The following is a 27,173-nucleotide window of genomic DNA, read 5'->3' on the forward strand; positions in this document are numbered from 1 at the left end:
TGTGTGTGTGTGTGTGTGTGTGTGTGTGTGTGTGTGTGTGTGTGTGTGTGTGTGTGTGTGTGTCTGTGCGTTAATGTATGAGAGAGAAACATGATCACCATGGCTAAAATGGCTTTTTAAATACATCAAAAACATTCATAAACTCTTATTCATCCATTCCACAAAATAAGTTTATATGGGTGTGGTGAGTTTGATAGTTTCGATGGCCCTTAGGTGGGCCTGTGAGCTTTGTGGGTGGCCATGGAAACAGAGTAAACAAACGGGGAGATGGTTGGTCAGTGATACTTCACTCACAGTTTAAATAGAGGACATGCTGGAATTTCCTGGGTGTGGTACAATTTTTTCCCCTTCACCTTTATAAAGGAACAGGTAAGTTCACAAGGCAGGTACTTCATCTTTTCTTTTGTTTTTAATATTAACTTCCTACACATACTTTCTATTTTAGCAAAATGACACAGGTTGTCATGGTAGCAGTGTGGCTCTATTAATAGTGAAGTCGGTCGGCCCAGCACTTTGATCCAGACTGTTGACTGTATGTCAACAACTCTTGGATGGATTGTGATATTTTTTTTTATAGATATTGATGGTCCACAGCGGATCAATCCTACTAAATTTGGTGACCCCTTATTTTTCCTTTAGCGCCACTATGAGTTTAACGTTTGTGGTTTTGAGAGAAGAATCTCAACAATTATTCGTGGATTGCTGTAAAATATGGACTAAACTGTCATGTTCTCCACAGGTGGTGGGAACTCTACTACCTTTTCCCTTTGGGGGCAGCATTAGTTAAAAATTTCATAATTGGTTTATAACCAAATAGCAGCAAAACTAATGATATTCTGATCAGCCTCGGCTGTACATTGTGCTCAGTGCCAGTTAGCACATGTCAGCATGCTTACACACTACATTAAAAAGTGTTAGCATCGTTGTAGACTCTTAGGCCTGTTTTTCTATTAAAATATTGTGTAATTGGGAATAATAAGCATCACACCCAATTCTGGTGCATATGCATTTTTCTTTGACGTTAAGTCAGACATTAGGCAGAAAGTAACTAAATACATTTGTAAACACACAAGTAATAGAGTAATAAAATAGAAGTGGTTTGGATCTTAAAAGATGTGATGGAATGAGTTTTTATTTTTGATAGACAAATTACATTATTAAAACAAAACATGAGCAACTAATAAATGATGATGTCAGATGACAGACCTCATTTTTTAGTTTTAGCTGAGTGAAAATGTCTTGGCCACCAGCTGAGTGAAATGTAAATGTCTGCACCACTAACAACAAAGAGCACCACCTAGTGATGTAGCACAAAAACTGAGCATCAGGGCCCCATTTACAGTAAGTCCCAGGTCTAAAGACTGGCTGGGTGTATACAGATGTTATCAGTAGGCCAAGCTTACTTTTGTGATAAACCCACAAGAATTTAAAATGTGGAGCAAATATTGCAAGGAGACTAATGGACGCTTTAAGCTCACAGGAATGAAAGACAACAACAGTATTTAAGATTAGACAGACAAAGGAGCTGATGATTAATCCTTCCAAAAATGTAACTGTGCCAACTTTGATTACAAAGGCAAACATTTCCTCATCCTGGATGTGGACATGTTTGATGTGTGTTTTATTGTCTCCTTTAGTATTTAATAAAGGCACTTATGCAACACTCATGCAACCTTTTGCACATTTCCTGTAGGGGTCTTAAGATACAACATGTGAAATTGTCTCTTGTGGTTTGGTCTGAGTAAGTACACGTTCAGCAAGCTCTTTTTTTACTTTATGGTTAAGAACTTCATGTTCTGAGTTGACATTAAAGTCTCTGTCTCATGCGGGAAGTGTTTATGCAACGTCTATGTGACTTAAAGAGTATGAAGAAAGAAAAACCATAACAAAACGTGCTGTCATGTTTACTGAGACATCAAAGGTTTTTAATTTGAACACTGATCTCACACAACCTGAAACCAGAGAACTGAAATACAAATCTGTGATGCCATGACGGTGTGAAAATAGGAGCTACTGTGAGGATGCCTTGTGAGATACCCAATAACCCAAATAAAACTAATGTCTCTGGCCTTAAGCCAGTAGAACATGTTTTTTTCAAGCAGTAATGTTATGGATTAATATGAGCAAATACTGAGACCTGCCCGAGAATAAACAATCACAAAATCTTTCCTGAAGACTTTAGCTGAAGCTTGAATTTCAATTTAAGCTTCTGATGGCTAGTTGTCAGGTTGAATAATGTAACTTTGGTGTTTTTTTTCATCTTAAAAGAGGTAACTGTATAATGTAAATGTCTTTCATATACTGATATCAAATGAGGATAAAATAAATGTAGCATAAAGTATAAAGTGAGATGTGGTTTAAATGGTTAACATGGTGAGGAATGCCGAATGATTAACAGGGAAGTCTTATTATATTTCAGACTTTTTTATTGTTGTGTTTATCCATTTGAGTTGTTTTTCTAAGAGAAAGGAGTACACTCCAGGCTTTTTAATAACTCCACATTCCTTTCCAAAAGAAGTGACACCAACGAGCGCTCCGTTGCACAGCAGTGGTCCTCCTGAGTCACCCTGAAGAATCAATACATGACATGTCATTTTTAGGTACATACATCCCAGTGAGGATTGTGACAAGCTATTTACCTCCTGCACAAAAAATGAAAAGGATATGTACAGTACGTACCTGACAAGTGTCTGCCTTCTTTTTACCATCTGATCCAGCACATATCATGCTGCTAGTGATAACAGGTTTAAGGCCGTAATATTCAGGAGAGTTACACTTCACTCTGTCAATCACAGTCACATTGACTGACATCAGGACATCTGACATTCTCCCCTTGTCTGTTTTTCCCCATCCAGCCACAAGACAGCTGGAGCCAGCTGCTGGATCTTTGACTGTCTTATCCAACGGGAGAAATTTCACTGTCTTGGTTTGCTTCACCGGTTTGTCCAGCTGAAATTTAAAAAAGGACTTATTGATGCTGACTTTCTGTACATTACCTTCAACACTAGTCACAATGTCTGCCTCAGGTGTTTCAGTCTCAAGCCACTTCTCACTTCCCCCAGGGCCATCCATTTCCAAAGATCTCTCTGGACTTACCATCTTCCATCCATCCAACAAAGCCCTCAGACTTTTCCACCGGTCACTCTCTCATTCACTTGCTTAGCTGTTTCCACTTTCCTTCATTATTATAGCCAGCCCTTTTCCACTCATACATCTGATCGGTCCCTGTTCCTTGATTATGACCTGTTGCCTTTGCCTGTCCCTGACCAGCTCACCTGTCGAGCCCATCCTAGATTTGTTTGACTGTCTCAAAATAGGACAGACTGAAAGCTTGTGTCCTTTTCCCTATGTATTTTCTTTTGTATATTTGTCCTCTTTCCTTGTTTAAATCTTTTTTACTTTTTTCTCTGTACTTGAAATTCACATACTGTACTTACAGCTGCTTATTACAGCTTGTCAAAATCTTTCCTCTTTCACTAAATGTACTGTATCTAATGTAATGCTTCTATTGGACACTCATGTTAAAACATTTGCATTATTACAGGTAAAAAGACCTCATAACTATACAGACATTAGAGGGCAGATTGTCAAGACACTTTGATTTTATTTTGGAGGTGACTGATGAGCTGTTAAGATAAACAGCTGCCTGACTTTGCATTGACAATAACAATAACAATGTTTAAAAAGCAAATATTAATTGCAAACAAAAAGCTCCATTGATGTTCCTCAATCATCTTAAACCACATTCCTAGATGGCAGATTGTCGCATCTTTACTTCTTGTAATTCCCTAAGAATGGTTACTTCAATGTCAACGTACCTTGAGCAGCATGAGGTCATTGACCTTATCTGTTGCATCATAGCACGGATGAGGAACAAGGCTCTTAACCTTGCGGACCTGAATAGAATCTTTATTCTTTTCTTTGATGGAGTGCACCCCCAGAAACACCTTGTTAATGCTGCAAGAGCAGGAAACACAAGTTATTAGTTCACATGGACTAGAGTTTTAACAGACAAGAGTGCATAAATTAATGATAAAATTATCACTTTATCAGGATTGCATTGTGTGCAACATTACATATTAATGTCAGGATCAGGCTTTTTTTCCCACCGTCAGTGTTGGGATTTCAGTTGTAGTTAATACATGGTAAATGGAGGATTTGTCTTCAAACAGAGCAGATAGTTGCTAGTTGTTGAAAGTGTTGGGTGTTGACTGATGTAAAACTGTTAAGCTTCACACTTTATTTTCGGTGTATGCTTCCTTTAGTCGGTTCTTTTTTTCGGGAGTGCAACAAACAAGAGTAAGCTAACTCAAAATGATTAGAATCATACTGTATATTGTATCTCTTTCTATCTAAAAAAAAAGTTACAAGGCTGGTTTCTTGATGTGAGTGACAATTTTGCTCAATCGAACATCGTTTTTTGTGCTTATTCTGAAATTTGACAAGTTCAGAAATGTTTGCATGTTCTTACTCAACACAGTGGGCAGCAGTCAGGATCCATTTTGGATTGATCAGGATCCCACCACATTTTGGACTCTCCGTCAAAGCCATGAAAGGCAGCGAGTGGCGCTCCACTTCTTTCCCACCAATAATCCCAGAACCATGACCTAAAACAGAATACACTCAGTTAATCAATTTAACAAAAAAAGTACATCTTTTAGTCAATAATTGAAAACACGTCATTCTGCACATAAGTATGTAGCATTTCTTTTAGCATTACTCTACTACTTTTGGCATGTTTACATGAATTAGCAGGATATAACAAAGTAAATTACTGCAATATAAAAACATGTTACTCACTTGACTGGACAATGAGGAGGACCACACAAGCAATCAAAACGGTGGACTTCCTTGGAAAGAACATTTCTTCTTGTCTCTCTGTTTGATGTGATGCTCTGAAACCCACTTCGATGCACACACACGTTTTATGTGTTATGCTCAAAGGATGTGGTCTTACCATGGAAAATACAAGTCAGCAGAATGAATGCAAGCGGACATAAGACATTATGTGTCCTATCTTCATTTAGGGTTGAAGCCTTGTGGTAACAGGTTTTGCCATTTCTCAGTCATTATGTCATTGTTTTGTTTTTTTACCTATGTGAAGCAGGTCACATCATCAGCGTGCAGACAGTTCAGTTCTCAAGCCTTTCAGCTACACTTATGAGTCTGTGTTAATATAATTTAATGATTCAGAGGAAATCATGAGAAAGTGGAACATATGGGTTGATTTGGCAGCAAGCTGGTGGAGCTGAGATGAAAAAAAAGAAATCAAAGGAAGGGTTTACTGCTGGGAGAATTGGATGCTATATGCTGTTTAACCTTTGAACGTTAAAGATACGTGTTTATCATAAGAAAAAGTATCTTATCAGAATGATGATTTGTGCACCTCTCATCACAGGTATTTCAGTCTGAAAAATAAACTTATTGCAAACACCCCCTGTAAATGACATCTAGACTCTAAACAGTAACAATAAGGACAATCACTTATTTACAGTAGATTTGTAGATCGTTTTGCTCATTTAAATAGAGATATTTAGCTGAAATAATACCATGTTCACTACCTTAGTTCAGCCGATGTTAATGGGAATGTTATTTTCCGGTATTTAATTACAAACCTAAACATTGAACAAATTTACATTTTGGCCTGATGGTGTTTTCTATTCTATCAATTTAATCTTTCATCTCATCACTAGTCTATAGCTTGCTGTACTGCGTACTTTTGTAGTCTTTGAGAATCAGATGTTTGTGGTGTCAAACCTCACGTATCGCACCATCTCTTCTACACCCAAGGTGTCTGTGAACATTTTAACCAGAAGTATCGCATTTGACGGGGGTCTTTTTGTTTCTTTTTTTAAAGGAAGTCCCGACCACAAGTCCTTTTGCACTACTCTTCTGAAGTCTAGTCTTGTCACTTGCAAGTGAGACATCTTTCAACACACAGGTCTTTGGCAGGACTATCGTCTGCACCTAGTCATGGTTAACTTAAGATGAGTGCTGTCACTGCCTAGTAGTTCAATAACTTCCAAAACAAACCTAACAGATGCAATTATTTTATCTGTTAGGTCACTGTGGGAGGTGACACATATCATTAACAAATATCAAGTAAAAACACATAAGCCTGATAAATAGAGAAAATAAAACTTAATTTAATTTTTCCACATATAAAAAAGGTTTATTCTGTAGTGTTTCCCCTAGAGTTTTTATTCTGTACATATCCCATTATGTTAGCCTTAAGGCAAGAAATAAATAACATGACATAGCCTACATGAAAAAAAACATTAAAATAATTTTTAAAAGTACAATATAAATAACTACATGAAGGTTAATTAGTTCCACATGCACAGTGAGTGATTTCAAAGTGAGTTTCTTTCAAAATGAGTGAACTTTAACAACAATGACAAATTGCATGAACCATTCTCCTGAGCCTGAACACAAAGTCTAGCTTCTTTGCACTGGCACTATACAATTTTTGAAATTATTTTCCTTTACAGGGCCATGCACCAGAGTACATTATTGAATTTGTGAAAGCTCACTGTCCACAGAGGCTGCTTAAATTCAGATTAAAGTCATAGCTGAGGCAATGATTGCTGTACTGGCTTTAGAACAGCCCTGGAGTTAGTATTCGGTCACTGTCTCAGCTTAAATCATGCCTTAGACTTGCCTCCTTGTCTGACCACTAGACGTATTGGTTTACATAATAACCTCTGCTAATAAGGTTATGTTTTCGGTTTGATTTGTTTGTTGCTTTGTTTGTTTTAGCGGATTACAGAAAAATGCTGTGTTTCATTTATTTACGATATATTTATTGTATTATCGTTACAGAGCGTAACCCTCAAATCGTGCATTATGCAACATAAGTTTAATAATGATCCTATCTGCTGGTTCTTCTGATTTTCACAAGTATGTGTTAAGCATGTGAAATATTTCCAATTTAGAAGTACACAATACATGCACAGCTGAGATGATGAAAAAAACCCACATTTAAAGATAATTCTAAAAGTTTTGGAAATATATTCAGACATAATCTGTATAGTGGTGGCACTCTTATTTTAAATTTGGAAATATATTTAGACATATACCGTATGGTGGAGGCGCTTGCAGAATTGCATGTCATATACTAGACTGGACTATTGGCCTTGGCCAAGGTCTGCTCTCTCTGAGTGCCCTTCTAGTTTAAGGATGGACAGTATGTCTTCTTAAGCGGTTTATTTTATAGGTGTGATTGTCTTTTTCTCTGTTTCTCTGTATTGGAAAGCAATCTGTGCTTCTTGTTTGAAAAGTGCTATTCAAATCATATTACTATTTCCACACACAACCTCCGTGCTGACAGTCTTTTAATGTTAATCCTAGTGAGTGAGCTACTCTCTCTGCCTGAGCTGTATAACCAGAGAATTACTTTCCTGTTTAATATTTTAAGGTATATCCTGTACTATTTTCATGTTAATGCCCTGTTATCCAAAAAGTAATCTTATCTGTAGTAGAAATTATAATAATATTTGTTGAGAAAGCAACAACATTCACCGTCCATGTTGATAACTACATGTCCCAGATGTGAAACTGCTGGTCCGCTCCAGCAGAGAAAATGTGAGTGCTGTCAGGGTTTATGGCCAAGTGCAGGACTCGATGAGAGTGACCTGAAAAACAACAACATGATTCAACTTTTACCTTTAAATAACCTCCATTACCATATAACACACAGGTGTCTCAAGGTTTAATTTTAGCACTATGTTAGAGAGCAGTAAAGAACTTCTAACTTTGACAAAGAATTTATATTGAAAAGAGATAAAGACCCGGACCATGATGCTTTCTGTCATTGTCGTTTAAGGGTTCAGTTTCACTTTCATGTCATAATTTATGTCATATCAAATATACAAGTTTTTTGCAACCTGCAAATTTTAAGGCAGCACAACAGTAAATCACAGATAAATACAAGAACTTTAGGACATTACAAATAAAAAAAGGAGTCTCAAACAGCGTTTTATTTGTTCGATTGATGTGAAACATGTTAAGTCGACTTCTCAGAGCGGCCACAACCCCAAACCAGATACACCATCCACTACTGATGACTTCCCAAACAGGAAACAGCCAAGATGAACACTTCAGACTGAATAATTAAGTTAAACAGAATGGCAACTCATACTCATTTTCAAGCTAACCACCAGAGTAACCACCAGACTAACTGCAATTTATGAGTAAATAAATGTTACTTAACATTTAGAAAGTATTAAACATATTTGAAATGATCTTTATAGGAATTTTTAATGGCTGATTTTTACTGCTAACTAAGTCTTTTCTTTGCCCCAGACAATTCACAATACTCAGGAAACTGTGACATGTTATTTCAAATGTAGTGACTTGAATCCCAGGGCACGAATGAGTCAGCACAAAATAGCCATTAAATATCTTAGTGATAAATGACAGAGTTGCAGTTCCAACTGTCACACTGATGCTGCTCCAGTATTACTCAGCATGTATACTGATGCAATTAATACTGAACATTTAATCCTATGAGGCAGTTATGGGTGTGTTGAGGGATGTTGTTGCACATTAATCATATTTCTGGTTTTCTAACCTGTGAGTTGGTAGATAGGGGTGAGGGAGGGAAACTCCCAGGACCAGCAGTTAACTTGGTGATGAGGAAGGCCGTGACCTGTGACCAGATATTTGTTCTTTTCAGCCCATCGTAGAGAACATATCTGCAATTGGAGTCAGTAAGAATAGTCCGTCCAATATTTATACACAGTAAAAATACCTCTGCTACACTTTGATAGATAGATACTTTATTCATCCCCAAAACAATTTTAGTCTTAAGCACCTGAGAATTTGTGTTGGTGGAAGTCACACAAGTCCCCGAATCTGTGTCCCAGATTCTCAACTCTCCATCTTTCCACCCACCTCCTGTGGCGATCATCTTTCTCTGCCATGGACACCATCCCATTGCCTAAACACACAATGAATACAAGAGTTCACACACAGTAGTCATCAGTTGTCTGGTTGTTTAAGCAGACCGCCCAGTGAATAGTCGCAGGATCAACTAACAGTATTTCTAAAAACCTTTGTATAACAACAGCTAAACCTTTTAAGCATACCAACCAGTAGCATACCACTCAAGTTTGCACTAGATGAGCCGAGTCATCATAAGTCGTACAGCAGAACACACAGTTGATTGCCATTAATGATTGTATTTTTACCAATAATTTCTTTCCCCTGTGAATGGTTGAATAACACTATACAAGACAACATATTACATATTTTCATGTCAGTGTATTACATTTCACAGACTTAATCTAAATGACACTCACACAAGCTGTGTTTTGATTTGAAGTCCCTATCACAAAGCACACACTGACCTTAACAGCGCTGGGCTGTTCCATCGTACTGATTGGCTGACGTGACCTTGTGACCCCTGCAATGTCACTATCCCATATGCATAGGTTGCCATCAGTGGTGCCACTGGCCAGCCTGTCGTCTCCGGGTGACCACTGGAGACCGCAGATCCCCTCCTTCTGGACAACTGCGCCCACCAGAGGTGTAGGAGCCCGAGGGTCAAGGTGATGGATATGTCCGAGAACAGAGCCGCTGAAAGATCATGGAAACTGTCATGAATACTGCATGCTTCGTACTGATACTAACTGTGGTACTAACCCCTTTTTTTTTTTTATTTCACAAAAGCTACATTTAGTTTTTTCTGAAACATTAAACCAGTATAGATTTGGACTTGGATGTTTCTACTGCTTAAATGAAATATATGCAGTTAAGAATGAGACTGGAACTTTTTATCTGCCCATTGCATGTACTATATATTCTTTGCAATTTTGCATTCAACCCATTCAGCCTCTTTTTTCTTATGAAACAGTTATTTTGTGTGTATATATTTGTTTTTCTGTATGTATTGTTGATTTCATATAGGTTGTTTGTTTGTTTGTTTATGTATGCACCTTCACCAAGGCAAAGTCCACATAAGTGTACTTATTGTGGCAATAAAACCTTTGCTCATTTCTGATTTCTGATTGCTGATTCTGAATTCTTTATAACTTTCATTTGGTTTACTGACAACACATACCTGCTGAGTAACTGCTGTTTCCAGGAAAGAGCTCTGACCACAGACAGGTGTGATGGCAGACACATCATATTCTTCTTGTGTTCAACATCCCACAACTAAAAAGTCAAGTCAAGAAATACACCACAAACCGTCAACTAGGTTACAATTCGCCTCACACAGGCCCCCCCATACCACAGTTTGTATGAATCAGTTTCCAGCTTCTTTATACTTATTTATTTTAGGCTCTAGAGCATTTACCTGTATCTCCCCTCGCCTGGTACCAAAGCACAGAGCTCTGCCATCTCTACTCCAGCTCAGACACGAGATGGACTGCACCTGATGGTACGGTGTCCCTGGTCGGGGTCTCAGGTCCAAATATCCCGCCAGACCACGAGTTTCTGAATTCCAAAGGTAAACACAAGAGCCCAGGGCTAATGCAATCATACCATTACAACTGCAGTCGAGAAGATTAGTGTCTGAAAGGGAAGAGATGGAAAAGAGAGAAGGACTACAGAGGCTATACTGAGTCAAGTACTACAAACAAAATGAGTCTTAACTGATTTTTCCATTACAGAATTACACTAGATATAATAAAAAACACTTTTAATATATCAATCAGAAGCTGTATTTTGCTGCTAGCCCACTATGATACATTTGATGTTAGATGTTCTTTTTTACAGGGGTCATGTGACCATTAGGGTTGGAAAAACACACTGTAGGAGCGTTCTTAATATTGCCACAAATGAACTTGTGGGGAATAAATGCTGGTGGCTTCATTCTGTTTTTGGCTTAAAAGTAGTCAAATTTAAATAAAAAGCAAATCCAATTTCTTTTGTTTTAAAGATTTACTTCCTTGGCAGAAACAAATGGGCTTTGTGCCAGTTTTCAATATTTAATGAGCTAAGCTGCTTAACTCTGATTGGCTACCAGCTAGCCAATGAGGGTCTGGCTATCAGCATCCTTAACCCAGCGCAACTGGGCAAGCTCATGAATATTAATGAGCTCAGGCAACATGACATCAGACTGACCAGATTTTGTGATTGACCAGATTTCTCCGCTTGTTTCTTTTTAGTGGTTAGAGCTGACAGAGGAGATAGCAGTTTGTTTTCACATTCACGACATAACACAAGCACATGTGGACCTAATATATATTTTTTTAAGTGCAAGTAAAAACGGTTTTGTGTAGCAGAGCACCTTTAAGAGATGGTCTCACTTTGGTCTTTTCCTGAGATTTGTTGACCAAAAAAAACAAAACAGAATAACACCACCCTTATCCTTTAAACACAGACAGAAAAAGAATATAGGCTCAATTTCATTTTGCAGGATTAGCATCTTCTCTTACAGTAGTCATTCAGCAGTGACGGTGCTGCCAACTTTATCACAGATTTTCCCTGCTGACTGACAGAAGGTTTGTCCAGAATAGCAAACGGCGGCAAAATATGTCTTTTCTCATCAGAACCTGCAATGAGAAAATATTGTGTGAAAACAGTTACATAAAACACATCAAAGGCAAGATGAAAAAAAGAAAAAAACTACACAAAACGTCAAAAACACTCCATGGAGCTAATAGAATGATATGATCATATGAACAAACATAAACTACCCCCAGAAATTCCCACAGGCCTAAAGCGTCAAGCTAAGTTGCTTTTTTCTGCAGATTGTTTAGGAATTCATTCTCATTTCCTCCTGGTCCTTAAGCACAAAATGTAAAAATGTAGTCAAAGAATAAAACATCCATGCTGTACCAGCCTGTTCTTGAACTGCAGCTCTCCACACCCATCCCTGCCAAAACAAATTATATTCAGATATACTGTAGTCTCTTATGTGATGGTCATATTCATTTTTCAAACACATATTTTCTTATTGTGATTTGTTTGTCTCATAATGACACTAACCTTCCTTAATAACTGGCGTTATCCTTGTACTAGCTATATGTGGGTACAACTGGATTATGGCTTTTTATTTTTTATTTTTTTCCCTTAAGTGATCTCACATTTTTTCTTATTTAATCTCAAGTAATCTTGCATAAAGAAACCACTGATAAAAAAACAAATAAAATGTTTTTCTCTGCCATTTTTACATAATGCTTCCAAAGAAACCAGATCGTTTGTTGTATTTTTTGTCTTTACTGTCATGAACTTCTCACTATTATGATTAATACGATCATGTAAGAAAAAAATGCAGCCTGCAGAAGAGAGTCTAAAACCTGCTGACACACCTTTTATTTTGTTTTTTGTGGATAAATGAAAAATTAAATGTAACTACAGTGGCACAGGTACAAGTTCCTTAAACAAACCTGTTCTGGGTGGTTTTCTGTGGGAAGCCGTCCCCTGGCAGTGAAGGTGCCTGGTATGACAGCGCCATGGTCGGACATGCCTTCCATCAACGCTTTCTCTGATTAGGAGAGATGGTAACACAGAAAATAATAATATTACATCCCAAAACAATAATGCAATAAAGGGTTTGTGGCTATGGTTCTAATATTACCTACAGTTGGTTAGTAATAGAGTACATTTCTGTGTATTCAAACTAAAATGAATCACACTTAAATTTGGACTGACCTTGGATTTGGGGGCAAAATGTTGATACCATTTTTGGTAACAAAATTCATTCTGGCAGTGATTTATCAGCCTATATTCGTTTATTGCAGTAAAAAAAGTATATATATATATATATATATATATATATTTTAGAAATTAGCCCTTAAGTATGATGGTATAACAGTTATGAACAATACTACACAAAATTATAAATGCAACATATTTGTTTTGCCCCCATTTTTCATAAACTGAACTCAAGATCTGAGACTTTTTCTACGTACACAGAATACTTATTTCTCTCACATATGGTTCACAATTCGGTCTAAATCTGTGTTAGTGAGCACGTCTCCTTTATTTAGACAATCCATCCACCTCAGTCAGTCCACAAACATACAAAAGTATGTTTTCTGACACTTTTCTTGAACAAAGTGAACACTGGATTGAACATAAAAGGCACAACTTACAAAAGAACGAGTTACTTTTTAATATGCAGTCTTATACTACTTTCTTTCAACTAACACAAACTACCCAGTTAGCACACATACGTCGGCACGACGTATTGGCGATGTAATCAAAATACGGCGGGGATATGTAGTAGTTAGGTCGTTTGCTCACTGGCACGACGTCGCCAAGACGTCGCCACTATACGTTTCTGCGACGTGCAGCCGCTCTTTCCAAATACTTAATATAGTAAATATCGCGATATTGCGCTACTTCGATATTGCGATGATGGTAAAAAAAACCATCCCTAATGCATTTCTTTCCATATGTATCAGTGAAATTAAATATCAAGCAGTACCATGTAATAAACCCTATTAGCCCTCTTACATGTAGCTTCACCTTTTCTGTCTTCACAGTATAGGCTACAACAGCAAAGTCATTTAAAAAAGTTTGGGTAATTCCTTCCTGGTCACAGTTTGGATGAGGTAGGCCTGGGGCTAGGCCTTCTACTGTTTTGGATGTTGTGTGTGGGTGTTTGGGTGTGAGGGTGGGTGGGGGATAATACCTTGAAGGTTTCCATGTAGGACTCTCTGTGCTTGTTCCTGGTGTCTCGGTGGAGAATCCAGCTCCAGTCTCTGACAGACTGTGTCGAACTCAAAGCTGGGCTCACATTGCCGCCCAGTGGCTAGCGGTGTACTCTCTGCAGGACCATCACTGCTGCTCCTATGAATGATCCGCCTCTTAAACTCCGTGTACGAGACATGGTGGGTGTCGTTTTGTCCCTTGAAGACAAAAAACATAAACTAATTTAAATACGATTAGTCTCAATAGACTTAAAATAGTAAAAACGGAGAGAAACTTTTATATCTCTACTACACTATTCTCTAGTGCCAAGCATAGACAGTGAAAGAAAGAAGTGCCAAGCACGCAACATAAAGAGCAACACTTCCGGTAAAAACTTTCAAAGCAAAAGCCTATTTAAATTGTCTATTCCCTCTTTAAGGTTCTAGTCTAAATGATTAATATTTAACTATCAAATAGGCTACTGTACATTTTATTTAATGCCAGTACACTCTTACAACAATTACACAAAGCAAATGTGTTATGGACATTGTTTAAATGTGCTTTCTATAAGCAAAACTCAAATATTGTTAATAACTTGCTAGGTGGATAGTTCTATTTTTATAGGAGCTAAGATGTTGCTATAGCTACTAAAAGTGCTTGCTTAAGAAGTTACAAGGTCATTTGTGTTTGTTCATTGGCTGCTAAGGTGTTTAGAATTGTTGCTAGGTGGTTGCTAGTGTTGCTATGGGTTTGCTATGTTGTTGGTGGTGGTTGCTAAAATGCTGTTTCTTGGTTTGCTAAGTGGTTGATATGGTTGCTGTTATGTTAAGGGTTCAATTTCTCTGTCTTTTAATTTAAGAATACTGTTGGACTACATGACATTAGGGAAGCCTGGTGGGTTTACGTTCACTATTGCTAACTTGCTAAAAATATAAGCAATTATAATGACGGCTATCAAACGGAACATTTTTGTGTTTAAAGTTTTAAATTCATATTTTAGGGTAAACTGCACACAGCAACACTGTTGGCTAGTTTTTTATTTTATCAAAACTAATTTGAGAAATGCTTAGATAAATATATTAGACACAAAGAGTTTAATACCACTATGGAAATACTTCAAAAAGTTAAGATCATGCCGTTATTTAGTGTGGTCAAAAAAGCATTGGCACTCAGTGGGCTACACAACAGGAAGGGCTAGAAGGCCAGTGTTTTTTTCAGTTCAAAACTTTGAATTATCTTCTTATTTTGAGGGAAGTCGCGCTTAGCTTCCGGTGTTGCCGCGGTCTGCTTAGCTAGTTTTCGAGAAACTGCCCCAAGACTTTTTATGCAGGAGCCCCCATTCTGACCAGGGCTTGTTCTTCCCTCTCCAAGATGGAGACCTTAGGGGGCTACCCTACCAAGTCCTCCAACCCGAAAGCGAAAAAGTTAACGGTCCTTTTGGGCATGACAGTCGGTGTCGGGTGTTTGTTCCTCCTGCAGACTCAGCTGGCGAAGCTGAGAAAACAAACGGATTTTTATTCGTTCGAGGTCATAGACGCTAAGGGGAGGACAGTTTCTCTGGAGAAGTACCGAGGAAAAGTAAGTCCACATCATCACCAGTCATGTCAGTTTGAGAAGAAATCTATGCAAATGTTTCCATAATTATCCAGTGTCCGATAACATTGAGTTTTAATACTTAAGACGTCGCATTTCGAAGGCTATTACACCCTGTTTTTCTCCTCCTGTACAGGCGTCTTTGGTTGTAAACGTGGCGACTCACTGCGAGCACACGGAGGCGAACTACGTATCTCTGCAGGAGCTTCACCGGGAGCTGGGCCCTTCTCACTTCAACGTCCTGGCCTTCCCCTGCGGTCAGTACGGCAACACTGAGACCGGGACAAGCCGGGACAGCGAGGCTTTCGCCAAGTCCGTCTACGGGGTCACCTTTCCCTTCTTCAACAGGATCAAAATATTGGGCTCAGAGGCTGACCCTGCCTTCAAATTCCTCACAGGTTGGCATCTTAACATGTGTCTGCTGTGCCCCATATTGTCCAACAAGACAGGACTGCACGAATATTTGCTGGGGCAGTACACCCATGGATGCCTTAAGAGTACACCATCACTATGCTTAATGTCTATATTTGCATTTCCTTTAAGTTAAAATGATAACTGGATGATTTATGGCTAAACTTGGGCAGCTGTCTGGCAGGAAGTGCAGTCTGGGACAAACTTTAACTGCACCACATTTTCCCATTGGGGCTGCAGCTAAATGTTATTTTTTTATGATCTATCAAATCTCTGGTCATAGTAGTATTATAGTATAGTATTTAGATTATAATGAAAAAGGTATTTGCATTTGTAAAGTTGTAACCAGTAAATTATATTTTATCTGATTTAAAAAAAAGGATTCACTAACACCTGCCTCCCAGAAATAACATGCCCCAAACCACACACAAAATACATAATTATGCTTCCTCAGACAACAACAAAAAATTAGTTGTGTAGGTGAATGTAGAATGGAGCAGCAAACACTATAACAGTCCGCTTTATTTATGTGTTCCATATTAAATTAATATTTAAGTACAGGAATCCTAAGGAAAACGTGGAGAACTAGCCTTTGAACTGTGGAAATGTAGTACGTTGTTATACACACTGAATGGACTTTGTTGTAGTTCTTGCACCAAAATAGGGTTTGAATTTAATACCTGTTAGCAAGTATCTAGGGGTGGTAGATGTACAACAACACAGGACATTTACCCAAGGGAGTTTGCATCTCGTTCTTGTCACTGAACCATACATTTTGTAACCCCCCCCCCCCCCCTCGATCCTTTTACTAAACCTAACAGTCCCGTTCTTGTACCACATGTCAGTTAAGCGTACATCCCGACCCAGAGTGATGCCAAGACTCCCGACCTAGCTGAATATGATGCCAAATATGAAACTAATCGATTAGTCGAGAAAATAATCGAGATTATTCAACAAATGAAAATAATTGTTAGTTGCAACCCTACATGCTAATGTGTTGTGTTTCAGATTCTGTGCAGAAAATTCCCAAGTGGAACTTCTGGAAGTTTCTGGTGAATCCAGAGGGGAAAGTGGTCCGGTTTTGGCGAAAGGACGAGCCCATGGAGAGCGTTCGACAAGAGGTCACGGCGTTGGTGCGAGAAATAATCCTGAAGAAACGGGTGGAGCTATGATGGAGTCTACTCATAGATACTGGACACATCTGTGTGTGTGATGTTGGTGTTTCCTGTGCTTTGACAGCAAGGAATGACAACTCTGAACTGTTAGAGTTAGTGTGGTTGCCGGGCGGTGTCTCGCTCCAGAAACATGCAGGATGAAAAGCTCCACTTCAAGTCATTCAAGGCTAGTCAGAGTGTGTGTGTTTGTCTGCGTGTGTGGGGACCATCCTGTGGTTAATAATGATAATCATATTGAACATTCCTTATAATGACCACTGTTGCGGCTGAAGGACTGTTTAGCCATCATTGAAGGGTTGAATTTTTACAAGTTTTCAGTTTGGCTTAGTCTGTACTTTGTACCATCTCTTTCTAATGTTTACATTAAAGTCCATTTCTAATGGTGAAGCTTAAGTTTTTTTTTAGCTAATATTGACAGATTTGAACCCAGCACATTTGGAAACATCCATCTCACATGACACATTATTTAACATTATTTAATTATTTGATTAACCTAATGAACTAGTCTATTGTTCACTTTGTTTTGTATGCAAGAAAAATGCAGATAACAGTTAAATTAATCCGCATTTTAAATTCAGAATGTTGATGCCAATTTACAAGTAATGCAACACAAAAGGCATATTGGTGCAGACATTCTGTAGCTTATTTTGATATTTGACATAGTTTATAACTGTTATTTCAGAAGGTCACTTCTAAAACAGATAAATGAAGAAAAAGAAAGGCTTCTTTTTATCAAATGTGCAACCTGAGCGCTGAAACCCAACCTGCTGTTTTTAATTGATAGAAGTACATGTCCATTGTAGAAGTCTCCTGGCTTGCTGGTGTAGCTTTGAATGGACAGTTGGAGGGCAGGAGCAGGTAAGCTGGCACACAGAAAGTCAACCAGCTAACAAGACACTGCCTACCAGCCACCAACGATAAGAAAACTGGAAAAACAACTAGCAATACATCTTTCTAAATCGTTCTTTTTTTAGCTCTTTCACAAGTTCACAAGTCTAAGCGTTTGGGGAATAAGTAGTCAAATGTAACTGTTAGGGTAGCAGAGCAGTGTGAGCTGGCAAAAAAGAACCGTCAGCTAACATTGCACTGCCTCCCAACCAGCCACAACTCAGGCCTGCAAAATGCAAATGCATGGATTTGACTATTTTGAACTGATGTTGAGCTAAATGTTTTTCAATTGCACTAAATGTACAACTTTTTTTTCGCTCATCATTACTGACTTTATTCGATTGTTGACTTTTTGTTTTACAGGTGAATGAAGTGTGATAAATGGCAGCATGTCTGAGGTCGGTCGGTTGCAGCAGTGAGGAGTGCAGCTGACAGCTGTCGATCAGATACACAACCAGCAGCAGCACACTGCCACACTGTCACCACCAGCTCAGAGGCTGAGGGCGAAGATGCATGCAACCATTCACTTTTTGATGCTGATTTTCCCTTTATTTCCCCACTTACCTTGGAGGGGCAATGTCTTCTCTTTCCTACGAAAGCTCGCAGTCTCCTCATATTGTCCTGGTTATGAATACAAAACGCATTTAGTCAAGGTGATACTCAATATCTTTAAAAACAGCTTTCTTACAAGATAAACGAAGACTGGAATCTATTATCAAAATTGTATTCAGAAAGTTGGGGATCCATAATGAATCACAGTAAATGGCTGTTATTTTATCAACATTTTCCAGTAAAATAAGCTCGATTTTGCCACAGTTTGCAGTAAGTGTTGTACCAAAGAGACACAGCCATGGTTGAAGTGGTTGCCAGGTAGCAACAGCAACACGCCATAATAGTGCTAAGGAGACACACTTATTTTTACTATTTTAACATTAGGCTACTTTATAAATTACTCACCCAGTCATTTGAGTCTCCACTTGTTAGTTGCATCTCCAGTTCTCGTTTCTTTAGTAAAACACCATGTTGCCTTCCCTCCGCCCCTGTCCCTGCCTGGTGCACCTGTTGTCTGCTGTCCTGGACGGACTCCGCTTCTATATACTCTCCCCGGGCGGACGGCGGAGCGGGAAGCACCGTCCTCCGCTCTGCTATTGGCTGCTGAGTTTTTTGTTTGTTTTAATTAAGTAGTCATGTAAAGGGATTCCCTCCGCGTACTGGCAACAAATAGACAGTAAAAAAAGAGCAACGCGGTAATGTTTTACATATAGGCGGTAACATGATATCAGTCGATGACCCAGACAAGGACATACGGTCATGTCTTGTGGAGGTGTAACACAGTTTAGCATTTAACTGCCAGACTGAGCCTATTGACTAAAATATCTGCTATTCTAAAGATTATCGATGATATTAATAGCCTATTATTAAAAGGAACGTGGCCTGTGTTATTAAAACAACAACCACAACAGCGTTGAACACTTTGAAGGAAACACCATAATTATGAAATAGATAGATAGATAGATATTTATTGATCCCAAAAAATGGAAAATTACGGATAAATAGTTAGGCTATGTTTTTCCCCAGTAATGGGCAGAAATGTTGGAGGAAAATAAATAGTGTATCCTAGTATTTTCTTTTTGTCAGATTAAAGCCTACATTATAGCCTAAACAAAATGTAGGCCTTGTAGCAGTTACATGTTCAACAGTTGCAAAAAGGCTATGGTCCTTTTAACAGAAATAAACCAAATCGGATCAAAATGAAATATTCTTTATATTAGTTAAAATACTTTAATGGACAACTAATCAGAAATTTGAAATTGAATACAAATAAGTTAAATATTACATAACTAAATTGAGCCTTATTCAAAAATAGGCTGTATAGCATACACTTTTCACAATAAAAATCAACAAATACACCAACCCCAACAAAATAAAAGATATTTAGACCTAATTTAATACGAATTTTGGATAAAGTTGGAACTGCTGTCTAAGAATCATCTCCCTGTGCGGGAAGAGGCCGTGTGTCCGCGGGCCAAGCCGTTTTAATGATGAGCTCCTCTGGCGCTAGGTGGGCTGAAGGGCGCGAGCAGCTCGCGTTCCTGCCACCTGCCACTTCCATATGCGCTCACACCCCGAGCTCGAGCCCGCCACTGGGCGACAGCTGCGTGCTCTCAACGACACGCACGCAGCAGCAGACACATGCTAGACTGCAGCTCCATCAGAGCCCGAGCTCCTTCAGCAGGCAGCCATGTGGGCTGGCCCCGGCAGACCAGACCAAAACAATCGCTTTCAACACATTAAGAGTACCAACACACATCTAACGGACTTTTAATCGATTTTTAAAGGTCTTCTCCAACTCACATTTACAAAATAACAATAGTTTTATCACATTCTTTTTCATAATTGCTGCAGGCCAATTAGCCGGGTAATCTTGTGTGCTATTCATTATAAGCAGGTGATTAAACTTGTAGGCTGCTTTATTATTTTGTGTGTTTGTGTGTGTGTGTGTGTGTGTGTGTGTGAGAGTGTGTGTGTGTGTGTGTGTGTGTGTGTGTGTGTGTGCGTGTTGTTAATAGGCACTTTTTTGTTGCAGCTTTCGTCTGTCCCTCATAATTTCCTCATTTTATTACTGGCCTATAAGTGTCCAATTTGCCTTTATAACGCTTCACTTGCATAAGAAAAAAAAGCCTAGCCCAAATATAAACTGTGTGTAGGCTAAATTACATTTGCCCACTATCAGCATCCCTTCACAGGAAAAGTCAGTTTTCTTTTTCCCGCGGGACTCTGTCTGGTTTGCAGCCTTCCTCCAGGTTTGGCTTTAGTCACCTTAGAAACTCATTGTGTCTGTATTTTCCTTTCCCCTCCCGCATTGTCCCCCGCAGTTTGGCGGTAGCTTAACCGGTCAAATGTGTCACCAGCAGCTTAAACAAAGCCTCGCCCTCTGTGCTCGCTCTCCATGGCGCTGCTGCAGGGACAAACGGATTTGGTTTGCAGTGAAAGTGGCTCAAGGCGCGTCTGGTTGTGAAGGTTTGTACGGTTACATGAGATGTGACAACAAGCGTCTTGTTTGATTTACGTTGGCTGCAGGAAGTTATATTGCTAACGGTGATTAAGTCTGTGGGCCTAGTCAACCAGTGGGGTCAGGGTGAGTCAGGTATAGTCAGTGGTGGAAAGTAACTGTTACTCAAGTAGCCTACTGTACCTACTAATTTTGAGGTATCTCACTTGTAGTTAGTCAATACTTTTTTACTACACTACATATAGGCTACTTTAATATCTTTCACATAGCCTACTGTTACTGTACTGCTTTGCAAATTCAGATTAATAATACAAAATAAAATGCTACTAATACATTGTATTATTATAAGTTAAGATAAGACTGTACTGATACTGAGGGAAACAAGCTTCCTAGCAGTATGTAAAATAAAACAGCCCCACCTTAATCAGCTGCAACACTAACATGATGAAGCCAGACATAAATGCATCACTAATTATAATGTGATCCATAGTCATGTCATGCATCCAGTGATATATGAATTGAGACATTCTGTATAATGAGTACTTTAACTTTTGAGTATTTTTTATGCTAATACTTTGGTAGGCTACTTTTTTAAATGCAGGACTTAAATAGTATTTATACACTGTATTAGTACCTATTTGTACGTACAAGATCTGAGTACTGAGTACCACCACTGCTCTGTATTTTTGGAGGTGCCTGAGGCCTAAGATCATCAATCACTACTTCTGTTATTGTTGTGCACATGAAAAATACAGAACCAGGAACTATGGTACACATGACAGATGTTTCAATTCTGCAAAGACATTACATTTAATTTGCCTTGTTTAGTTTTAAAACACCATCTGATAGGATCATTTGATATGATTAATAGGCTATCAGTAATAAGCCAACAAACAGGTTGCAAGCCTAAAATCATGCAATCGACTTTTTCTTCTCATAATTCTATAGCTGAATGTTGAATTAGATAAATACCTATATAGGTTCCCTCTGTGGTGTAGCTTGCCATGATCTTAAAATAAAAAGGCCTGTGTTTATCAGACCTCCATCTCTTTATCAGGTTCTTCTTATCTTGGTTCTTCTAGTGTTCATGACTGCAGCAGTACTTTAAATTGTGCCGGCCCACGGGGTGCAGTGCTGCCTGCACTGCTATAAAGTAAACAGGCCCAGGTTTGGAGAGTTTAAACTGTTGTCCAACCTGAGGGTCAACATTGTCTTAACCTCTCAACAGTGAGGTTGAAGGAAGATTACATGACAAATACCAAAAGGCCAGAAGGTCACAGCCTCTTCTTCTTCATTATTGTTTTGATTTCCTCTTCCTTTCTTATTCAAGTTTAAAAATATGTTTTTGGGAAAGATCTGACTTTTCTTCACTGGGGAATACTGTTTATACAGCTGAAGTCTTACCAACCTGGTTTAGGAGAGAAGCAGGTCATTCAATTTGAAAAATAAAAATCTATTTCAATTTCTGAAAGGAAGGCTATAAACAAGGATATTGACTGCAATGCATCATGACTCAGTGGCCTATTCGAAACGACACGGTCACTCAGACAGAGACACAATGGGTGGGGGTGGGGGGGGGGGGGGGGGGGGGAGTCCCTGCTTCTTCAACAAGGTCAGAGGTTGTTTCACCGCTTAAACAAGAAAAGTTCACGTTTTGAAAACAGTTTATTTCCATTTGTTTGAATATCACCTGAATCCACTTTCCGTGATAAAAAATATCTCTCCAAGTCAGCTTTATAAATAACAACATTCGTTTCTTTTAATTTGTAAAATCATTTCTATTCCAAGACAAAACATGTTGTGTGAAAATAAACATGTATGATCATTGCATTTTGAGGCATGTAAACTGAAACACAATGAAAACTAAAGCTGTGGCAGTACCATTTCCTTTGTCAGACACCACCTCCGACTGATTTGCTCACAAGCCACCTGAAGAAGACATCATTTAATCATTTACAGATCTCACTATAGATTATTAGTTAGGTATTATCAGTCACTGCCCACCCATACATCATTCAAGTCTTGGCTAGTACAAGAAGTATTAATGGATCCAAGTTTGCATTTGTTAACTCTGGTTCAGTTGTGGTTTGGAACCCAGCGGAAGCGGTATCCTCCCTGCTGAGTCCTCGAGGTGAAGGCATGTCCGTGAGGAAACACCTGAGTCCTTATGGTGCAGTGTTCTCTAATAGAAGTTCTGAAAGATGAGACACTCTCTTCAGCCTCTGCTCGGTCCACATTCATGCTGCTGTCTTTAGATATAGAAGTCTGTAGGCCAGAGAATGCACCAAACATGCGGATAGTCTCCGTTTCCTGCTGTAGTCTTGTTCCAGGAGCAGCGCTGTGCAGGACGGCATTGCAGCGTGTGCTGACGTCCCTCAGCATGTCCTCCACTGAATCAGAAGTCTCAGTTTCATAGCCTTCATCCAGTCGCTGCCGCTTGCAGGGACTCATGGAAGTTTTATGACCACAAGGCATCACTGGTTCATTTGGGTCTCTGACTGTCATCAGTTTCTGAAGACCAATAGAAATAAAGATTCATTTATGATAATTCATGCATAAGAGGTTGTATTGTGTTAAAACAGTGTGTACCGTTTAGCTGTGCTTGACTCCGCCATGTACTTACTTCAAGCACTGAGGCCAGGTGCTTTGCACGGCTGGCCAGCTGCCTGAGGTGAAGATTTCTCTCCTGAAGGGAGTCAATCTCTTCCTGTTTTCGGTGTAGAGTCTCATGGAGCTGCAGACACACAGAGACAAATACATTCAGTCATGCTAACAGAAGACACATAACTTAAGCTACCTTGGCGTATCATATTCCTGTACATTTTTGTGCTGAGATGTTTGAATATGCAAAGTTATTTTAAATGCAGCCCTACTGTACCAGTCACATTACAACCACAAACTCCACTTTGAGCGATTTTTACTATTGTAAATTGTTTTGCACTGGTTTCACATAAACTCTCCAGTATTAAAAAAAAGCATCATTTTGGAGATTTAACGTCTTGTCACAACAAAAGGACCATGACTGAGTCCTAACGTGTCAATTAATTTGTCAAAGGGCTTCTTGACTCCAACGGAAAAACCAAAATAAAAACTGTACATTTGTACAGTAAGGAGTTACCTGATTATTGACTTCCATTGATTCTCCCAACACCCTGCCTTGGCACTGGGCAAAGCCCTGCCAGTGATCTCCATTTTTGGCAGATGGGTTTTCTGGTTCTGTGGAAGAGTGAAGCAGACTGTCCTCCGATGAGAAGTACCACTGAGGGGTGAGGAGAGGTATGACACATCCCTGAAATGGTAACAGTTCCGTTGGAGACAGGCTGCTCTCCAACGTGGCAGGAGAATCTGACAGAGGAGACAAACGCCCATGTCAAACGCCCTTCAGTCAACAAGTCTTAGTTTTGAGGATTCCCCCAATCTTGAAAAGATGTAGGAGTAAAGATTATTTGTATAGCACCTTTCACAGATAAAAATCGCAAAGTGCTTGACAATAAAATGTTATACAATACAACATATAAAAATACAATGTATGAGAACATTTAAATACAAGTAGAAAACATACCAAACAACCATAAAAAACCCTTGACTACCTAAAAGCCTTCTTAAATATCAGAGTCTTCAATTGTTTTTTAAAAGAATCAACAGAATTCACACAATGTAGAAAGGGAAGCAAGACATTCTACAGCCTAGGTGCCACTGCTTGGAATGATCTATCCCCTCTAGTTTTAAAATGACTGCGGGCAACCTCTAACAGCCTCTGACCTAATAACCTCAGACTACGGGTGGGCGTATGAAGCTGTATCAGGTCAGAGATGTAGGGAGGAACTTGACCATGCAGGGCACTAAAAGTAAGGACCAGGATTTTAAATTGAATTGATGATGATGATAATGATTAAGTTATTATTATTATTATTAGTAGTAGTAGTAGCACACACTTTCAAGGCTACATGAAAGTGTAATGTTACATCTCCACAGTAGAGGATTAGGTTAACTCACCTGCCATGAAATCCAGCGCATAATCTCCAAAATCTTGGTCATCTACATCAGATTCATTCACCTGTGGACGATTAGATTAAAATTGTCTATTAAAAGACATACATATATAGCTATGTATTTCAAACTTTGCTGACAAAGTAAGCAGAACTGGCCAAGACCCCGAAATCCCACCCCGACCAATCAGTGTGATGTGGCTGTACGGTAGGACATGTATTGCTGCCAGTCATTTCAGTAAGCGTGCTGGCGCGTAATGTGTTTTGGACGCACGGTGAGCTGGTGCCAAAGAGGCTGCCTTGTGGACTAAACTTGGGAGGTCCAGCCAATTAGCTGTAGCTTACGTGTCATGAGTAAACTACAATCTCATTGGTGCCGAATTCCAGCACATCGTGTCAAACATTAACTACCAACCTTGGATGCAGATCTGCCACCCTATTATCTTTCTCTGGTAGATATGCATTGTTAAAATGCGTGGATTTACTTGACGATTTAGGTGTCACCGAAAATATCAAATGTCTTAATCAGAAAAAGACATTTTTTCCTCACCTGAGAGCCGATGGAGTCGCTCTCTCTTCTCACCAGGGACGCACAGTCTTCCAAATCATCCCATGCAATTGTTGAAAAAGCTGTAACACAGTAAACGTGTGCCTGTGTCATTAAAGTAGAATTGTATTTACTTACACATACTATATGTATACAAGCTTAAGGTGGTGCATGAAATTCAAACAAAACATCAGAGATGTGCATACCTTGTTCAATGATGCAAGGAAGCTCAACGTAAACGTTGACTGGACTGCTGCTTCTTGGCACCAGTTTATCCTACAGATAGAAAGTCTGTCAACACCACTATACAGATCTGCATTGTGTGCATCATTGTAAAGAGAAAGATTTCAAATACCTTTTTGTTTCCCGCAGGTCTCCTCCCCTGTTGGCGCATTTGATTTGGGCAAATAGCACCAAAGACCTTTCTGTTCCTTTGCATCTCCATCAGCACAGTTCTGGCTGCAGCACTGAAGGATCATGGTTTGATTTAGAGCTGATATAGAGGAAATTCTCCCGGTTTGTGTCTCTCCGTGCCGCGGCCTCATAGTTTTGGCCCAATCAAATGCACTTGTGTGGTCTCCAGGGAGTGACAGCGTCCTCGGAGATTAAATTGGTGTAGACTAACGGTTTTCTCTGAAGTGTAAAGTGGTACCGCGTACAACGGCGCCATTACTGCAGGTGCTCTCTGCGTCAGACCTGCCCTCCCTCCGCCTGCAGCCAAATATTCCCTGCACCCTGCCAGAGGCGCGTGTAGAGCCTGGCATGGCTTCTTCCAATCATGTCTGTTTCATACAATCAAACACCTTAGCCTTTGTCTTCATAGTCTTCATAAGGCTGACCAACTCATTGGCACAGTCCAGACTAACGCTTGGTTCAAAACGGCCAGATCAATCTGTGCGTAATTCGTTTTGTGCGCAAAAAAATATATAAACATCCGTGACAAATGCATGTGTTACAAAAAAACCAAAAAAACAAGAGTAAGCCTAGCCAACCCTCAGCACTGAATGCACCTATGTGGTCGACACATGTGTCAGGAGGTCAGCAAGATGCCACGCGTAATGGATTATCGGAGAAAGCCCCTCAATTGACCAGGCTGTGTTAGCAACAGAGATCCATTTCAAATAGTGATACAACGGTAATTACAGATGCGGGTAATCTGATCTCCGGGTAAACAACTACACCAGCCTTTAAGCCTCAAAAGCACTTCAACTGGGAGAAAACTATTTCTGCTTTTATCCATAGCACGCCAATAACCTCCCATTTAGACATTTGTCGGAAATGAAGGGCTCTTGTACTGTTAAGCAATCTAACGAGCAGTACTGTATACCATTGTGAGCTATCATGCCACCGTGCTATGCACATCCAATCCAGATACATTTGCCAACATTAACAACATTGAACTGTTGATGGTGCATTTTGTTAAATTTCATGATTTTTTAGTCACGTCATCCAGTCTCCAAAAGATTTACTTCAAATTAATGGCTTTATGTTTTTTTTTATCAAACTGTAGTTGAATTAGAAGTATGGCTTTACCTTTTTTATCTATTGAAAGACCAACACAAATTCGTATACTGAATGTTTATTTCAAAATAAAAGCAATCAATTAATTACAGTACATTTTTCCAGCTCCTGCATTAAAGAGGTTGCAACAATAACATATCTTGTAAACTTTCAGCAAGTCAGTGCATAAACAGTAAATAATGAATTTAATATAGAATAAATTAAAATAAGCAAAATATATTATTGTACTTCATTGATAAACAATAGCTATCAGTAAAATAAATAAAATATGCCAAGACACAGAAAACATTCACTCAGTTCAATCTACTGATTGTCTCTGAGGTGTAAACCTCATGTTGTCCTTGGGTCAAGTTGACCCGTTTTTCCCATATCAATGTTCTTTTTAACTACCCATTTGTAATTACCCCAAATAACATGATTGATTCCACACACCACTCTTTTGGGTAATT

At 39.1% G+C, this 27,173-nt stretch overlaps 4 protein-coding genes across 4 annotated transcripts; 1 reads left to right on the plus strand and 3 right to left on the minus strand.

The window, feature by feature from the left end:
- Positions 1 to 2,277: 2,277 nt before the first annotated feature.
- LOC117945319 (granzyme A-like) lies at positions 2,278 to 5,045 on the minus strand. Its single transcript, XM_034872756.1, has 5 exons — positions 4,801 to 5,045; positions 4,472 to 4,607; positions 3,819 to 3,957; positions 2,680 to 2,949; positions 2,278 to 2,567 (listed from the first exon to the last, which is right to left on the minus strand). Exons 1-5 carry the CDS (start codon positions 4,958 to 4,960, stop codon positions 2,409 to 2,411), a joined length of 864 nt encoding a protein of 287 aa, XP_034728647.1. The 5' UTR covers positions 4,961 to 5,045; the 3' UTR covers positions 2,278 to 2,408.
- Positions 5,046 to 7,060: 2,015 nt separating this feature from the next.
- On the minus strand, positions 7,061 to 18,904 carry LOC117944201 (cell division cycle protein 20 homolog B-like). The gene is made up of 12 exons (XM_034870786.1): positions 18,612 to 18,904; positions 18,219 to 18,275; positions 13,589 to 13,805; positions 12,339 to 12,436; positions 11,788 to 11,824; positions 11,385 to 11,501; positions 10,301 to 10,518; positions 10,064 to 10,158; positions 9,351 to 9,579; positions 8,816 to 8,941; positions 8,573 to 8,696; positions 7,061 to 7,634 (listed from the first exon to the last, which is right to left on the minus strand). Exons 1-12 carry the CDS (start codon positions 18,642 to 18,644, stop codon positions 7,537 to 7,539), a joined length of 1,449 nt encoding a protein of 482 aa, XP_034726677.1. The 5' UTR covers positions 18,645 to 18,904; the 3' UTR covers positions 7,061 to 7,536.
- gpx8 (glutathione peroxidase 8 (putative)) lies at positions 14,878 to 17,155 on the plus strand. Its single transcript, XM_034870792.1, has 3 exons — positions 14,878 to 15,165; positions 15,317 to 15,578; positions 16,600 to 17,155. Exons 1-3 carry the CDS (start codon positions 14,959 to 14,961, stop codon positions 16,761 to 16,763), a joined length of 633 nt encoding a protein of 210 aa, XP_034726683.1. The 5' UTR covers positions 14,878 to 14,958; the 3' UTR covers positions 16,764 to 17,155.
- Positions 18,905 to 22,450: 3,546 nt separating the features above from the next.
- On the minus strand, positions 22,451 to 25,925 carry LOC117944208 (multicilin). The gene is made up of 7 exons (XM_034870795.1): positions 25,559 to 25,925; positions 25,410 to 25,479; positions 25,207 to 25,286; positions 24,664 to 24,724; positions 23,786 to 24,012; positions 23,291 to 23,401; positions 22,451 to 23,178 (listed from the first exon to the last, which is right to left on the minus strand). Exons 1-7 carry the CDS (start codon positions 25,646 to 25,648, stop codon positions 22,744 to 22,746), a joined length of 1,074 nt encoding a protein of 357 aa, XP_034726686.1. The 5' UTR covers positions 25,649 to 25,925; the 3' UTR covers positions 22,451 to 22,743.
- Positions 25,926 to 27,173: the final 1,248 nt, after the last annotated feature.

This window comes from Etheostoma cragini, chromosome 5 (assembly GCF_013103735.1).
Source record: "Etheostoma cragini isolate CJK2018 chromosome 5, CSU_Ecrag_1.0, whole genome shotgun sequence".
Classification (NCBI taxonomy): domain Eukaryota; kingdom Metazoa; phylum Chordata; class Actinopteri; order Perciformes; family Percidae; genus Etheostoma; species Etheostoma cragini.

Bases quoted from the DNA above. Each gene is read 5' to 3' on its own strand.
- LOC117944208 (XM_034870795.1), bottom strand. From the start codon at position 25,648: ATGGAGATGCAAAGGAACAGAAAGGTCTTTGGTGCTATTTGCCCAAAT. The intron at 24,013-24,663 runs GTGAGTTAACCT...CTCCTCTGTCAG, and splicing joins TGCGCTGGATTTCATGGCAG to ATTCTCCTGCCACGTTGGAG. The intron at 23,179-23,290 runs GTAAGTACATGG...ATTGGTCTTCAG, and splicing joins ACCTGGCCTCAGTGCTTGAA to AAACTGATGACAGTCAGAGA.
- LOC117944201 (XM_034870786.1), bottom strand. From the start codon at position 18,644: ATGCAACTAACAAGTGGAGACTCAAATGACTGG. The intron at 11,502-11,787 runs GTACAGCATGGA...TTCTCATTGCAG, and splicing joins TGCAGTTCAAGAACAGGCTG to GTTCTGATGAGAAAAGACAT. The intron at 7,635-8,572 runs GTTAGAAAACCA...GTTGTTTTTCAG, and splicing joins CCCTATCTACCAACTCACAG to GTCACTCTCATCGAGTCCTG.
- LOC117945319 (XM_034872756.1), bottom strand. From the start codon at position 4,960: ATGGTAAGACCACATCCTTTGAGCATAACACATAAAACGTGTGTGTGC. The intron at 3,958-4,471 runs GTAAGAACATGC...CTGCTCTTGCAG, and splicing joins ACTGCTGCCCACTGTGTTGA to CATTAACAAGGTGTTTCTGG. The intron at 2,950-3,818 runs GTACGTTGACAT...TTTAAATTTCAG, and splicing joins ATGACCTCATGCTGCTCAAG to CTGGACAAACCGGTGAAGCA.
- gpx8 (XM_034870792.1), top strand. From the start codon at position 14,959: ATGGAGACCTTAGGGGGCTACCCTACCAAGTCCTCCAACCCGAAAGCG. The intron at 15,166-15,316 runs GTAAGTCCACAT...CCTCCTGTACAG, and splicing joins TGGAGAAGTACCGAGGAAAA to GCGTCTTTGGTTGTAAACGT. The intron at 15,579-16,599 runs GTTGGCATCTTA...GTTGTGTTTCAG, and splicing joins TGCCTTCAAATTCCTCACAG to ATTCTGTGCAGAAAATTCCC.